General features: G+C 37.4%; 1 protein-coding gene across 1 annotated transcript in view; it reads left to right on the plus strand.

Annotated features, from left to right (window-relative positions):
* Positions 1-17819, plus strand: part of LOC126183340 (MMS19 nucleotide excision repair protein homolog) — a 232206-nt gene that overhangs the window by 132827 nt on the left and 81560 nt on the right. Inside the window, exons 11-12 of the mRNA XM_049925215.1 lie at positions 707-872; positions 17588-17785. Of these exons, the coding sequence (XP_049781172.1) occupies positions 707-872; positions 17588-17785 (364 nt within the window). The remainder of the gene's footprint in view (positions 1-706; positions 873-17587; positions 17786-17819) is intronic.

A 17819-nucleotide genomic window follows, 5' to 3' on the forward strand; every position in this document is an offset into this window, starting at 1 on the left:
GGCACCCTCTTCACACGAGGTAGAAGCTTACTGTATCCTGCTGCAAGCGCCTGCAATTGTGAGTGCTCCGAGGGTAGTGTCACGGCACGTTTGTAGTTAATCCAAACACCAGCTGTATCAGTGTAGGCCAGCCACTAGAGAACACCTGTAGGAAGCGTGTGCATGGTACCCTCTACCAGCAACTCATGCCTATATACGCACGGAGGAGCAATGACTCATTCTATGTCCTTTTAGTTTGTACTGCTCACATCAGTTGTTCCATGTATCATTTATGTTACACCTTCTGTATGGTTGTTTTTTCTTGTTATGTATGGTGTCAACATACTGCTTCTTCCATACAACTTGCTCAAGCCATGTACATTGGTCTGACAAACATGTTACTTGGATCAGTTTCGTGTACTACATAGTTACTACAGGGAGCATGTTTTTTGTTATGTGCAGCGTACGGCTTGTTCCATAGAACTTGCTCAAACCATGTACATTGGTATAGCAGACATGCGGTTCCATGTTGTAGAATATTGAGTGTACAGTGAATACTGTATTTGGGCTTCTGTATTTTGAAGGTGTACCTGACTTGATATAACTGAATTTTCTTCAGATTATTCAAAACATAATCACCTGTTTGTTAAGTCATTATAATGTCTCTCTCTTGAATACTAGCAGTTAGAGTGACTGCAAACAATTCAGTTGCTTTTCCTATTTTCAGGTGGTGGGGATGCAAATTTTGATGATGTTTATGAGTGCTGCCAATTTGCTTTGTGTGAAATTGCAGACATAGAATCATTTACAACATTTATTGTACCACGGTTCTTAGACTTGGTGGTTGGTTCACATGATTTCAAGAAACGCCTTGTGGGAATCAGCTGTTTGAGGTGAGTAATTTGGCGGACTCTATCACCACCATGAATTAATCATTAACTTATCAAGGAACATATTTTCCATATAAGTTTGTCCCAAATTGTTTCTTTTCTATAAACATCCCTGAAATCTCTATAGTTTAAAAAAAAGAAACTGAATGGCGCTACTCGAAGAATAATTTTATAGGTTGTGTGTTGTAAAACAATAGAGAAGAGTTGAATTCGTATCTGTATGCTTGGAGGTATTGTTCAGTATTCCTATCAGTTACGTTCAGGCATTTCTTTTGACTTCTGTAATAATTGTCCGAATGAATACACAAAGTATTTCTAAGCTTCTCTCTTTATCTACTGAAAAAAATCTGACCTGTTCAATATGTTAGCTTCTCATACTGAAATCGTACATAATTATGTGTGAGAATGTGCTTTTATTGTGCTTTATGTGATATCAATTTTAACATTAATATAGTAATGGAAAGTCTGTAGTGAAACATAAGTAATTGAAGTAGTAAAGGTAATAACTCACAGAACACTTGAGGCATTGAGCCATAAATAGTTACATAAACAAAAATGAGAATCTTGCTAGTTTTTGGATGAATCATTTTCCAGAACTAAAGAGTGTTTACTGTCTCCTTTTTGTACCTATTATCTCTATTTGGTAAGTTGTTTTTAAATTAAAAAACTAGGAGTAGAAATTATGAGGTTTAAAATGAATTGAACACTTTTGGTTAAATTGGATGGATACTCATCACAAACAAACATATAGTCTTTCATGTATTATCACCTTCCAACCAATTGTCATTAAACTTTTTTTACTATACAAAACCAGCTTTCTCCAGTCTATTGATAGTACAAGTTACAGACCATCTCTTCACAGATCTTGAAGGCTTGACTCTGTTTTTCAAAACCACTGAAGGCTCTTATAGTACAGAAACCTTGATAAATGTTCATCACTATATTCGTTCTTATCAATTTGCCAAAACATATTTTACCAGAAATAAATGAGACACACCATTACAGCAGATCTGAAACACCATATATATGTCAATGGGTCTTCTAGATCATGCTCTGCTGACAGTGTGCATGGAGCAACAACACTGTTGCCTCGCCATTCACGTGGCAGATGAGTTAACTCATGCCATTGACTCAGTACCAATTTTAATTTGCTGCAGTTGATACATGAGTGTTGAGAGCATCTCGAGTGAAGTTGTGTTTCTCAAGTGAATTACAAATGCAGGTCAGCAAAAGTATGAGCAATGTGTACCATTGATTTTTTTGTGAAGTTCAGTGAAATTACTACTGTGACTTGTGAAAGTTGCAAATGGCTTAATAGTGAACATTCTTTATCCAGGGCATCAATATTCAGGTGGCGTAATTCCTTTTCAGCAGGCTGAGAAGAAGTGGAACACTAAACCCATGTGGAAGGGCTTTCAACCTCAAGAGCTAATGATAATGTGGAATAGGTTAATTGTCTTGCTTCATCAGGTCATTGATTGACAGTGAAGATGATCATTAGAAATCTAAATTTGATTGTATTTAGCATTCACCAATTCATAACACAGTATTAGGACATGCAAAAAGTGTGTGCAAAGATGGTTCTAAACAATCTCACAACTGAGCAGAAGAAAAGTTGAGTGAGACTTTTGAAGTATTCCATCCCAGTTGTTTTCAAAACAGCCAAGGTGGAATACTTCAAAATGTTTTTTAACAAGTGTCTGTGGTACTGCACATGAAGAAAATGAACAATTGGATGGTTGTGTTTATTAATCTTATGGACCATTTCAGAGAGAGCCAGAATTCTTCAGTCACATTACACAGGTAGCAAAGTGTGGATTTTCAAATATGCTCCCTAAACTAAATAGCAAAGTCAAGAGGGGCACACTGCAAACTCTAACTGTCCTATAAAGAGGCTGAAAGGTATTCCAGCAAAAGCATTCCAGGATTGTTATGAAGACTGGAAACATCACCTCCATCATTGTAAAAGTTCTGAAGGGAACCATTTGGAAGTGGGGCATATTTGATGTGTAAAGTGAATACAGCTTATGATAAAAAAAGTCAGTCTCATTACTTTCGGACTTCTCTTACCGACCCTTACATAAGTTCTTGACCAATTGTAGTGTTAAGACACTAGACTTGTGTTTAGGACGGCAGCAGTTCAATCCCCCCCTGTCTAGTCATAAAGATTTAGTTTTGCAGTGTTTCTCTACATTGCTTAAAGTGAATGTTGGGATAGTTCCTATGAAAGGGTATGGTTGATTTCCTTCTCTACCCACTTCTGATCTGAATTTGAGCAACACAATCAATTCTCTCATCATTGACAGGGTGTTAAACCACGATCTTCCTGCAGTCACAGTTAGTCACCTGCTGCATGTGCTATGTCAGTGTCTGCCAGGTTTTGAGTCACTGCTTTGTTGGTCAACAGAACCTCAAACATTATAACTAAAGACAAATCTTTGAAGAACTATAATATAACAATAATAATCCTTGGGACAGCAGATGCTTCCTTACTTATACTTAACACACTATCTAAAACTTTTTCTTTCTGCACATGATGAGTAGTGCATATAGGTGGGCGGATAAATAATGGAAACTCATTAATAATTGCTGCTTGAATTATTAAAAAAATTAATTGGAAAGAATAATTGAAAGAAATTGGAAGGTACACATATCGTGGGTGAATTTTAACTGGTACTTATATCAACATATCTTCAACATCAATACATTTAAGATCAATATTCATCATTTAAGTTATGTACTTCTTCACATTAATTCCATTGTGCGTAGTCCTGATTATAAAAATGCCGATGCAGGATTGCTCCTCCGCTGCTCGTCCAAATGCCTCTTGTCTGCTCCGAACCTTCAGATGCAGGATTCTCGGTGCGGGCGAAATGATGAACAGACAGGTGTGGTCGATGTGAATATATGAATAAAACTTTACTTTTGTAATAACCTTCTTTAACACTGTAAATGTATGCTTGAAATACACTTTTTTAAACAATACTTGTGTGACAGATCTCTTCATATGTCCGCCAGCTACCACCTATTTTCTGTGCTTGACAATATCATAAAAGCGGCAAGAAACTTCCCTTGTCAACAGATGTCGGATGTATGGATGGTGTCCCCACTGAATAAGTGAGAGCAACAAGAAGTAACAACCTCACAACTGAGCAGAAGAAAAGTTGAGTGAGACTTCCAGCTGTCTTCAAAACAGCCAAGGTGGAATACTTCAAAATGTATATTAACAAATATATGTCTGTGGTACTGCACATGAAGAAAACAGGTGAAGATAAAAACTGAAAACTCTCTCTCTCTCTCTCTCTCTCTCTCTCTCTCTCCTTCCCCCTCCCCTCCCTCCCTCCCCCTCCCCCCACTGTGCATCGACGTCACATGGAGGTACACAGCATCCAAGCTTATTTCTCCTTTTGAGGGTGATAACCCTGGCTGGTATAGGCATAGCCTTTATGTTTGACCATTGGAGTTATCCTGTATGGTTATCAATTTATATGGGCTTGTCAGACTCTTTTAACACATACATACATAAGTTTTCCCTCCTAACGAAGTGATTGCTGTAACTGTATAGTTCCATTGTTGTCAGTCAGCATCTGCACAGTGTTTAGCTTGTAAAGCATGTGCGTGCAGTGCAGTGTCCATTATTGCACAGCTCGCACTCACATGTTTATTAAAAGGCCAGTGTCCATGTCATGCATTTACGTATCTTTCACTGCATAAGTTTCTGAAGATGTGTTCAGTGGCATGGTCCGCATCTTCGATGCGGTGACTACTGGTTTCCATATCAGCGGTCTGAGGAATTTATTTCTTCTCATTGCTCTCACTTATTCAGTGGGGACACCATCCAACATCTGTTGACAAGGGAAGTTTCTTGCCACTTTTACGACATTGTCAAGCACAGAAAATGCATGTTTTTATGACATTGTCAAGCACAGGAAATTCATGTTACACAAAGTATTTCCATCTTTAGTTTATCTTGCACACACCCACATATATCACACGCACACTTAACACTTTGCAGCCAGGTTTTGTATGTTTTTGCACTTTGTTTTTGAGCATCTTTTATACAGTTGCATTACATAAAGTTTCTGTTGTTTCCTTTGCACATGCTATGCACATAACAAAACAAAACAAAACACAAATACAATTACAAAATACACTTATCCTATTCATTTGCTGACTTGCCATTATCGTCACTTATGTAAATTATAGCCCGTAACATATTCTCTCCCCTTTTTATGTATATGTTCATTGCTTGTCATTTTGCTTTAGTACATTTTGTGAAATTACAATCTAGTTACATTATTCGATTCCAGTTATATGAGTACACATTTTACTCTTGTTTGGTTATAAATTCTTCATATAAAAATCATACAATAATAGATTATCTTTTCCTTTATGGCATAAATTAACATACATTTCATTTTAATTTACAGCAGCTCCTTTTCATAGCTTATTTATCAATTCCAAAGAATTACAGAACTAAACAATAGTCGCTACAATAGATATATGCGCCACTCAGATAATTATGCATGGCCTCGCCTCTCTAGCACTCTCCAGGAATGATCTACACACTACAAGGCTGAGGAAATTCCACGGAAAGGCATTTATATACTCAGTTACACCTCATTAATAGACTTAACTATGATTCCAAGAACAAAATAGTTTGTTGTTTATAAGCACAACTCAAATCTGACAATACCACTCATATCAAATACTTATTCAGTGTTTAAAAGTGTAGCTCAGTATTTACTTGTTATGTTCATTGTATAAAAGATACCATTTCATATGCTAAGGTATACTGAGTTGTATCATCAGTCCAATATGTTATAGACAATGACCGTAGAACGATGTTTACATAAGTATCAAATGTGCATAAAAATTTCAATATAGATCAGGGGTTTGACGTTTTCATGGGTAGTTGACAGTCACAGTAGTTAGGTTTTGACCCCTTGATTATTTGCTAGAGCTCAACCTTATTTCAGCATCATGATATGTGACGTACTTTAACTGTTTTATTCTTCACAAACTTCCACTATCACATACATACATATCATAAATTTATAACTATATTTATCTTACGGTGTGGTCCTTTCTTCTGTTCATATGGTACCTAACACTCTACAGACATTTATCTTTCTTCAGTTTAGGATATGTCGATGCACCTTTCCATGGAAGAAAAGAACTTAAAACCAATTTTTCGTAGATAAGTGTATAGTGGCTCAATGGCTGCTAATACCGTTTTCATATAATCAACCATATATTCATTCACTTCAGTGTGCAGTCATGTTATCACAAAACTTATTTAATGTCATGTGTGCATCTCTACTTACCTTATAAATCTGAAAGATAAAGAGTATTACAGGTGTGGTGCGACCTCTTATTCAGTTTGACATTTATACTGTAGTCGTTTGTTTACCTGCAGAAAGACTTTTCTGGTTCTTCAAGTATAATTAAGGCATGCTCTTTCAATATCTAAGTTTGTAAATATTGTACATTTATAGATATAATGTATATAGTAGCATAGCTTAAGTAAATATCTCGTAGTTTAGGGGCCCTTTCCTGTGTGTATCATTCCTTAACTTATCTTTGTATGTATGTATTGTAGTTGTAGTTGTAGTATAGATTCCCCCTTAATTTTCTATGCCCCTGTTCATGCAATAGACTTTACAAATGCTAGTACAGGCTGTAGCTCATTGGGTTTGTTTGTTTTGTGTGCTGCAACACTTCCAGCTGTGCCTGTCTGGCTTGCACGCACTTGTGGTTTGTTGACTAGCTTGCTCCCCAATGCACATGTGCTGCGGCACTCTGATACCACTTACGTCACGGCAAGTTGTGTATTGTATTGCCTGCTACCGTGTGTTTCGCAAGTTCATTTATTTATTTACAACTGGGCTACACATAAGGCAAAGCGTTGTATTTAGAGTATCACCGTCACTATATACATAAGAGTAAAATTCTTCCTTGTTACAACCACTCATTTCATCATATACACACATTTGATATATAAGAGAAAATACAAACAAAAATGTCACACCACCGGGCCATCCGTCAGTATAGCAATTTACAAGTTAACAAAAATTATAGGGACAGATGGTCAAAGTATACTTTTATATGTTTATGCCAAAGGAAATATTCAAACTTTTTAAAGGACCAAATTACAGCCGTACGCCCCAGCTACATAACTGAATATGAACATTCAGCTTCAGATGGTGGAGCTAATTACTTTAGGGATGAGATTACCCTCTTCTTCTACCATTTGAAAAATGCATTCACCCAGACCTTGAGAAGACGCGTCAGTGCATAAACAAAAATCCTTCATGTCTGTTTCAGATAAAATATTAGCATTTAATAAGGTTTGCTTGATGTTCTTGAAATCGGTTTGACATTGCTCGTGCCATAGCCAAGATCTGTTTTTCTAGAGAAAATTGAGTAAAGCATCACTGTTTGTAAGTTGGTTAGGGATGAATTTCCTGATAAATGAGACTAGTCCTACATATGCCTTTAATTGCCAAGCGCTTGTATTGAGGAACAGGGCAGTTCCTAATGGCATCAAGTTTTTTGGGCTCTGGCAATATGCCTTGTGAGAAGATTATGTGTCCTAAAACTTTTACCTTTTCTTGTCCGAAATTAGATTTCTTGAGATTTGCTGTCTCTCCATATTTCGAAAAGCTGCTCAATACTTACTCAATTAATCTTAAGTGTTCTACCCAAGTGGGTGTAGCTACTAAAAGGTCGTCCACGTATAGTTTTACCTTACCCAAAAGTTCAGACCATAGCACTTTTATCCAGTGCGGAGATAAAGACACCTGCACTTACGTTCAATCCAAAATTGTAATACTTGAAATTTGAGGCTCCTGCCCCACATACAAAGGCGATATACTTCCGACTTTTTTCATGCAGTTTTATTTGACAATATGAAGACCGGAGGTCGATTATAGCAAGAAATTTAGCATCATGGAATTTCATAAGCTGTTCATCTAAACTGTCTGAATGTGTTCTGACTGGCACAACAATCTTATTAATGTTATGTGCTTTGAGGACCAAGCGCACCTTGTCATCTGGCTTACTCATGGCCGAAATAGGACTACAATAAGGAGAAAATGATGGTTGTATTATGCCCCATTCAAGTATCCTGTTAATCTCTTTTCTTACTGCTTCCCTCTTTGTCCATGGTGTAGGGTATGAAGAAGAACAAAAATTTTCGTGAGGGTATGCTTCCATTTTGTACACAAAATTGTTAATGATACCTGGTCTTTTTTCAAACACATGTATATAAGCAAGTATCAGTTCCATAAGTTCTGCTTGCTGGTCTTGAGAAAACACACTTTGATTCACTTGCTTTTGTGCTTATTGTGTTGACATTTATGACTTCTGCAACCGACTGTTTGTTATTGTATGTGTTGACATACATAACTATGGGATTTACCACTTGAACCTCAAAATCGTGAATAACTTCTGTTTTAAGTCTATAAGTACTTCCTCTGATTAGGTCTATTACAAATAATTGCTTATTTGCAGTGAAATGACATTGGCCCTTTCCTATATCAGTTTGTACTTGCTATGTCCTAAATGTATTCATACTGATTAAGCATTCAACTATTAATTTCTCTAATATAAAAAAACTTCATAGTATAGAAAATTGTCCTAATTGTTCGGGAATTAAGGCTTGTATCTTGACTTCTATTGATTTCTGACCAATAGTGGTTTGCACCTTGCAGTTTTGCACTGGCAGTGTGGGTATACGCCCATGTTTTTTCAGTTCTTGAATGAATCCCTGTGACATCAAATTAGTCGTAGCACCTGTGTCAATCACAATGGGTACATCAAGATCAAATATTTTGGCTTTAAGAGTACCTGGTACCTTGCGTATTGTCAAGTTTTTCTGTGTACCCTCATTACTTCGATACAGGTCATCTTTCACATCACTACCTTGATCGTATCTGACTAAGCAAGTGTCGATCAAGCTTGTGCCTCCACTCTCCTCCAAGGTCACAAAATGGAAATGAGCGCATGACATTGTTGGCTGCGAGGCCCATCCGGGGAAGTTCGGTCGTCGAGTGCTAATCCTATTCCAGTCACCACCACGTTGGGTGACTCGCATGTCAGTGATGAGGATGAACAGAACAGGAGCCGACCGTGACCAGTTCAAGTTTTCCAGTGTTGCAGTGGCATCGGTCAGTTAAGGGTAACTTCCACTATATGGACTGTTGGTGTTTGATTACGCCAATTAGTCTCCTGTGAGGCTCTCGACTGAAATTCTCTTTGCCTTCGCTCGTTGTTTGGCATAAGTGCGTTACTTTTCTGGCCGAATCCCGCTGTCTGTGACTTATTTGGCTGTCTACTATTGTTTTGTGTTTGTCAAGTGATGAGCTGATTATTGCTGGTAGCTGGTGTCTGTACATTATGTACAGGCCGGTCATACGCTACTTACCTGTTGTGGTTGTTTTTGTTAAATTTGTACCTATTTTTTTTTTATATCTGCCTTTGGCTTTATGGCTTTCTCCATTGCTGTTATGATTACCATTACCATAGGTCGATGTGAGGTAAGGTTGCCATCCATGTTGTACTTAGAATCCGTTGTTCACGTGTTGTTCCGTAAATCTCTGTGGCATTATCTGCATATTAACAGGCTTGGGTTATACTGGCCTCTCTTCGTGTATCAAATCTATTGCGTCCAGTACAGATAGAAAGTATTCGGTGTTGTGTTCAGGACTGATAATGAGATGACTCTTTAAAATTTTCAGAATGTCTGCTTGAGATACTGGATTCATCCCATATCTGGTTTTATTCAAATATTTTTCAAAATAATTCCTTGAGCTTCCTTGTTTGCTATTGAACGGAGCTGGGTTGAATACGTCACATCTGAGCCTCTCGTGTATGGACTCAGACCAATATTTATCCAGAAAGGCTCTCTCAAACTGTTCATAGTATTGGCAACGTTCCTCCATGTCCATAGCCCATAGCAGAACATCATGCTGTGTGTATCCAACAACAAAGCTAATTTTCTGGGCTTTGGTCCAGGTACTAGGTAAAACATTTCAAAATGCTGTGATAAAGACCAGGGGATTTGTTTTTCTTCCTCCAGAGGTAAATACCAGAAATTGATGGTGCCTAAGCAATCCCGCATCTGCAAGTAATGTTGACAAACCCACTGCACTGTCAGTGACGGGTGTGTTTGTGTTCACTTGTGGCGTAGCGCATGGCAATTGCGCTTGCTTTAGAGATACAGCTGCTGACAAGTGTTGCTGCATTCTGCAACCTTCGCTATTTCCCTTCTACAGGCTAGCCATGTATTGTGCATAACCAGTGAAAGTATCTAACTTCTCTAAAAGTATGGGTTTGTTTTCTGTCAAATGTTGTTTTGGAATGTCAGTAGTTTTAGCAATACTGCCTCATAACTTCTCCTCGGCTTCCCTTAAATCTGAATCTATTTTAGCTAGAAGTTGACTTTCTTTCTATTTTGGGCTTCTTCTACAGTACATGCATAAATTTTGCACTCTGACACTACCTTTTCAGCAAGGGTGCTGCCCTTATCCGGCATCCTGGCTTTAGCCTTTTCAGTTATTCCCTTTACATCTGCACATATCTTACCTCTAAGTTTTTTGGCAAATTTGACTCGAAACTTAACTGATCCACTCTTAGACTTTGCTGTTGTACTTCTGTAAGTAAGGTTTTACAAACGTCTTGCAGCTCACTGACTGCATTCGTAACATTTTTTTACCAATGCGTCCATTTGATATTGTGTCTCCTGAATTTAAGAATATGCCCACCTGCAAGTTGTTCCTGTTTATTGTCTACAGATGATACTTTTTCCGTTAACGTATTTACATTGTGGGATATGTAGGTATTATTTTTTGTTTTAGTTGTTTACCCAGCTCTGTCAACTTCCCAGATAGTTCGTCAGATAATTCAGTGCATATAGTTTTGCTCACTTCACTAAACTATTGACTAATACTATTCTTGAAGTCGTTCAATACCTAATTTTGCTGTGTAAGCTGTTGTCCTGTATTTTCCTGATGTTTTGTGCAGTGCTGTGTAAACTGTTGTGTTATTAGTCTCATGAGTTGTGTCAAATTGTGTGTCTCACTAGTTTTTACATTGATTTTATGAACTGTTCCTGCTCTTGCATTTGCGACGTTGTGAGAAAATAATCTTAGGAATTTTCTGTGTCGTGCACTTCAGTTTCACTATTTGGAAAAATGTTTCCTGGTAACAACTGAGAAATTCTCTCATTGGGCATCATAAAAGTGACACCATGAATACTTATATTATCAGTGTCATGATTTTTTAATGATGGGACACCAACATTGTTGTTTAGGTTGCCATCGGCCAGTTCATGAGTTGGCGCTTTACCTTCAACTGTTGCCAAGCTTGGATTTCAAACATCATGGCATATTGCATTTTGTAATGAATTTTCAGCAATGGACATTTCCTTTGACTCCATTGGGAATAGTTTTTAACCAAATTATGAATAAAATTTTTCAAAAATGTCGTATCAGTGCTTTTCAATTAAAGTAGATTTAGCTGCGTATTCACTAAAAAAACCTGATTATTATCTGTCACAGCCTTATAGAAACTGATGATTTATCTTGCACTTTAATGATGAGTTTATACAAATTTTCATCCTGTCTTTAGAAATGCACTTTCCATAAAGGATGTTGATAGGAAGAATAAGACATTATCTACTGCCAAAGAGACGGTGCCGAGTGCGGCCATAAAAACATACACTGTAGCAGCTTCCTACCTTTACCGCTGAAATCAGCATTCCCAGCGCGTCTCTTTTGTTGGTAGAATTTAATTTTAATATGCTCTTTCAATGTTTTTCTCATTCCCAATCTCACGGACATGTAAGAAATACAACAAAAGTTTACTTGTTTCTAGTAACAATAAAGTGAATCATTTATCTCAAAAAACTTTTTTTTTTCTCAACAGTTGAATGGTCTGTTCATATTTCGCTAGGTGCCATCCTTTTAAACGGTTGCCAATGAATAATGGCTTGTAGGTGGGCGGATAAATAATGGAAACAGATTAATAACTGCTGCTTGAATTATTAAAAAAAATTAATTGGAAAGAATAATTGAAAGGAATTGGAAGGTACACACATCCTGGGTAAATTTTAACTGGTACTAATATCACCAGATCTTCAGCGTCAATCCATTTAAGATCAATATTCATCATTTAAGTTCAATATTCATCATTTAAGTTACGTACTTCTTCACATTAATTCCATTGTGTGTAGTCCTGATTGTAGCAATACCGATGCAGGATTGCTCCTGCGCTGCTAGTGCAAATTCCTCTTGTCTGCTCCAAACCTCCGGATGCAGGATTCTCGGTGCGGGCGAAATGGTGAACAGACAGGCGTGGTCGATGTGAATATGTGAATAAAACTCTACTTTTGCAATAACCTTTGACACTTTTAATGTACACTTGAAATACACATTTTTAAGCAATACTGGTGTGGATCTCATCATACACCCGCCTGCTATCACTTAAAGAAACAAACAGATGAAGATACAGAAATTAATCAATTGAAGAGCGTATCTCTTCTCTGTTTTTTATCAAAAGATCATCTATGCCACAGAGCAACTCATTAATTTACATTTACCTTTGGCTTTGTGTATATATACCTTATCATTTAAAAGAAAAGAACAAAGAAAGAAAAAATAATACGATCCATTATATTGAATTATCATATTTGGGGTCATTGATGCCCTTTCACTTTCTGTCTTATACAGTAGAATTCTGGATGCAAGATATGCAAGTATTATAAATATTGTGTGAATGCACACTGTATACCGGTGTAACGTAAAATGTTAGTAGCAGATGTGTAAGTGATTATGGTAAAAAACTTTGCACATCACTTACTCTCTTTTTCTTTGCATTTTAACAAGAACAGTCGTGTTGATGTACTGGGTGTGAAATCTCTAAGCAAAGCAGCAAAAGGAGTCCATGTCAAATCTGAATAACAATAGGTACTGTGCTCTTACATTTTGTAATGTGACAGTGTCACCCGGAAATTTTTTCATCCGGGAGAAAACTGGGAAAAACCCGGGATTCTTTTAGAATTCCGGGAATTTTTCATTGTTTTAGTTTTCAGGTAAATTATTGTTATTTTGACTGCCAAGAACTGATACAAAGAATTTTACTGTATCCCGCCACTGCAGACCAATACTGCGGTTAAAAACATCAATGAGAGAAAAAAAAATCAAATTAAAACTTAAGTTGCAAAGGAAATGTGTCATTTACAACAGTGAAACACAGTGCAGACATAAGCGTCTGCCAACAGCAAAATGTGTCAAAGGCTTTAGGATGAAGCCTATGCAATTCTTCACAACAACAAACTGTTTCTGATGAGGGTGATGTCACAACAGTTCACATTATGTTTGTTTGAAGAGTTGCTAGTGGGTTCATACGCGACTCAACAGCATATGCGCATGTGTTGTTGAGTCGTGTATGAGCAGTACCTTCTCCCACTTCTGGCTATTTGAAATGTGGCTGTTAGGAGCGTCAGCTGTATCAGCAGTAGCAACCGGAAGCCAGATGCTACCCGGAAAAATTTTCTGTGCACCCAAGCTGCCAGATTTGCACATGCGGAGAGCAGTCTGAGTTGTACTGGGGAAGGGGAGCAGTCTCCACGTGACTAGTATTTACTTTTAGTGATTTTGCTGTTTCTTCTTTATTTACAGCTCTCACGTTAAGAGAAAACAAAATATAATTCTGTGGCCAGGAGCTGTCAAATGAATTAAAATACATTCATATAATAACGAAGGTTAAAATATGTTACTGGTTTCAGTTGTCTGATTTTATTTTATTTCCACATTTTTGGCAGTCGAGCATTAATTGCCTTGCAGAACAATGAAATTACTTTTTTCGATTACAGGGGGGGGGGGGGGGGGGGGCGCAATGACATTAGGCAAGTAGGAATGAGCGACCCCACGCATATGAGTGTTTGGAGTACATGTTTGTCAGCACATCAACCAACCAGAAGGCGACTGCTTAATCGTAGCATCAGTGAGAGGCGTGCACTGTCCGGGTGGCAGGCAGGCATTGCTGCGTAGTAGCATTTGACGGTGGCCATGTTGGGCCGGTAATGGTTAAGTGGCTGCTGGCATGGCAGGGGCCAGGTAATTGTTCAGTTTTAACCTATTGCACATTAGGAACACTTGTATATACACAAGCAGAGTTAAAAGTGTGCGTGGCACAAGCACAAAATGACACTGGTAGATCCATTGTTCTGAAGACAATGTGGACCAGCACACAAAGTTCATTACTGGTGAAAATAACACAAAATGATTCCCAAATGCACAACGTTGAAGTCTGGGACTGTGGGGTTTACATGGCATTGAACCGTAATAACACACTTTTAGGATCAAAAGGACACTTAATAGAGCAAATACAGAAAGATGGCTGTTGAACATAGCACTTCACGCCAGAGATGCCACAAACCCAACATGAGATAATACAGTACTAGTATTCCTAAAAAATTTGCATCCCGAAAAGCTTAATAACAGGTTGCTGCCCTCATATTTGTGAATATGGACACACAAATGCGCACTTTAAGCTGAATTATGCATTTTAGTATCATTTACGAAATTCCGATGTTTTCGGAGTATCATCTGATGTCCCATGTTGTTTATGAGATATCTTAATGCTGTGCGATCTCTTAATGATACGTGCATACAAACATATGGGCTTCCTACGTCATCGTACTTACACATGGATAGTAACACCTGTTTTCTGGTGGTGTCTGATAATTGCTGAAACGAATTCTAATAGCTCGTGGGAAAATATTGTGAATTATGGTTTGGAAAGCATTACTTTCAAAGTAAATTTCATTTTATGCAAGTTGAATTATGTTAGAACGAGAACGTCCTTTGAATTTCTTAAACCACAGAATGTTTGACTCTCGTTTAAAGACCAGCTCTTTGAAGGCCAGCCGCTTAGAAGAATCTCTAGCCCAGAAGACCAGACATTTAGGTCGATATTTAAAATGTTACTGGCACATTTACGTGATGTATCTTAAAGTGTTAAGACACACAAAAAAGACAAATATTATATGTGAAAGCTTAGCTTTTCACGTAGCTACACTATGAACATTAATTTAAACCATTAACTTTTCCCATCTCTTGGTTTACACTTCTTAAAATTGATGTTTTTATTGGCTGACTACATCATGTGCTGTACACTATGAAGATCTGCTATCATCAGCTGGTGAGATCACGTGACATGAGCTGTGACTGGCTTACAAAAGCATCGCAATCTCAATTTCACTAACATGCTGTTATTGGTGGAACTTGAATATATAGTGGGTGCAAGACACCATTCTCGAATTATATATGTGCAGTCCCACATTCGATTAGCGCATGGCGGAAAAATGACCACTTAAATCTTTCCAAGTGAACTCTTATTTTATTGTGGTGGTTGTTGCAGAGGCAACAGGATGTTGTGGTATTAGGGGGAGGAAGTTGTGAATGAAATTTTTGTGAGAAAATCTTGCTGCTTTCGACTTAGTGAAATCCATGCAAACTTCTTGTCATATCAATGAGACTCTGCCCACTTTCCTGATAGCAGAAATCGATCCAACCATAATAATTGATTCAAGCTAACCATAATAACTCATTCAAGCCAACCTTATTTGAATGCTTTCGATGTACTGTGTTACTCTATCTGGCAAAGATTCCATACTGCACTGAAATAGTTAAAGAAAGAGAGAACAGATAAACGTAGTGTTAGCAGTTTTCTTTTTGAAATTTATGGTAAGGTCGTGTAGTACCAAACTGCTGAGGTCATCGGTCCCTTGTTAGCAGTTTATCTAATGAATTTGTTGCATCTTGTAAGAGTTTTGCCTACAAAATGCAGTCATTGGTTCGCATTCCATACAACACTTTCTGTGTGATCATTCCAATAGAAATTGTTCCTAACAGTAAGCCCTAGATATTTGAGATGACTACCTCAAAATTTGTGTCATTTATCATGTAACAGAAGTTCAACAAACTTCTCTTAGTTGTCATGTGGAGGACCCCATACTTTTATTGTTCAGTCAGTTGTCCCTTTTCATGTCATTCAGACATAGGGTGGTGCAGAATGGGATTTTAGAAAGTATTTGAGGACATCTATAGTACAGTGTGGCTGTGCTCCATTCTGCATGAACAAGTGCAATTTCCTTCAGATGACAGTCAGAGATTGAGTTGTTGCCTTATTCACTTTAAAATTCACTATATCGGGTTTAGAATGACAGCCTTATAGCCTGGGTCTCAGCCCTTGTGATTATTTCTTATGGTGTAATATAAAGGACGCGGTCTTCAAACAAGGACCATCAACACTCCTGGATCTGTGTACTGCAATTTCCAGAGAGTTGCATGCAGTCAAAAGTGTTGTTTTCCAGAAAGTCATCACAGAATTTAGTTTGAGGCTGTACAAACTCATTGCTGCACAAAGGAAGCACTTTCAAAATCTTCTGTATTAAATTTCAGATTGTCTGCCATAGCTGAATATGGTAACATAAATCTGTCACTGTTTATATTGTAGTAGAAAAGACTTTTGTAATATCTATTTTGCCCCACTCTCTATGTTGTCTAAATAATTTTATAATACAGTTTGATCTTCTGAAGACCGTAAATGATGGCATAATCAGCAAACAGTGTAAGAAGGATGCTCAGATTTTCTCCTAAATCATTTATATAGATGAAGTACAGTGAAGGCCCTATATCATTTCCTTGGGAGACATTACATCTAACATCAGCTTCACTAGTGTTGTGAAGTAAGAGGAGGGAAGTGTTAGGGACAGTGAAGATTTGAATCAGACCTAGATGTATAAATGGATGTCCTATTTGATTAACATGACTATTCATGCAAGAAATAGTTCCTGTTTCAAGTCCCAGTCAGGTATTATATTTCATTGTTTTCATCCCTAATGAAGAGTTTATTTTAATGCAGCTCTGTTTGGTTAGTAATAAGGTAATAGTCTGTAAAGCCATAGGTGTGATCATTATTAATTCTTGATGATTTTCTGAAGAATTCATACTGCATAATTATACATTGATGATAACTCATAACTGATTGCTGTATCTTCTTTGAGTAGGTGGGAAAGTTTTTGGAATGGAAGTTTCCAACCTTTAAACATTTCAACTTAATTTTCCTTACACTTACATATTATTGAAAAAAAGGATATTCAAGAGTCCATCTCAAAGTGTCATGATTTGGAAGAAGAAATGGCAGTCTGCTGGGAGTTAGCATTTAGTTTCTGTTTATGTACTTTGTAATTTTGAAAGGCTGCATGAGCATAAATTGTGTGGAAAGTAGGAGAAGGATTTAATATTTGAAACATGTTGTCCGAAGCTGGTGGAGATGGAGATAATGATTACACTACCATCATCAGCAGTGTGTTCCACAATAATAGGTGTCCATGCAGACTTTCCCAGGACACATACATGAAAGTATGAGTTGCCAGCTGTTTGGAATGTTTAAGTTATCAATAACTTAAGCATTTTTTTAATTTTTGAGTAACTCCTGGTTTATGGCTCTGATAGTGAAAAAAACAGTGCATTCAGTATTAATTTTCAACTATGGCTCAGCAGTTTGACGTCTTTGGCACTTAATATTTAGAGTAACATCTAAAATGATTACTTGTTGATAGCATTCTGAAGTAGTGCAGTGGTAGCTTATTTCAGTATAACTTTGCAACAGTTATCTTTTAATTCTGACATTGTCATTTGTTCCAGAAAGCTTGTGGAAGTCCCTGATGATGAATCACGGATACATAACTTTCTCTATGAGCAGTGTGATGTTGTGTCCTGTTTAGTCTTGTGGTGCTTCCAAAAACTGCAAGAGGAGGACTTTGTCAATGATTCGCAATTTGTAGACCTTTTGAGATTAATTGCACAAGTACTGGATTGTGTCATGCGGAGACAAATGTCAAGGTAAGATGGTATTGTACAAATAGTATATGTTATG

This window comes from Schistocerca cancellata, chromosome 1 (genome assembly GCF_023864275.1).
Source record: "Schistocerca cancellata isolate TAMUIC-IGC-003103 chromosome 1, iqSchCanc2.1, whole genome shotgun sequence".
NCBI classification, from domain to species: domain Eukaryota; kingdom Metazoa; phylum Arthropoda; class Insecta; order Orthoptera; family Acrididae; genus Schistocerca; species Schistocerca cancellata.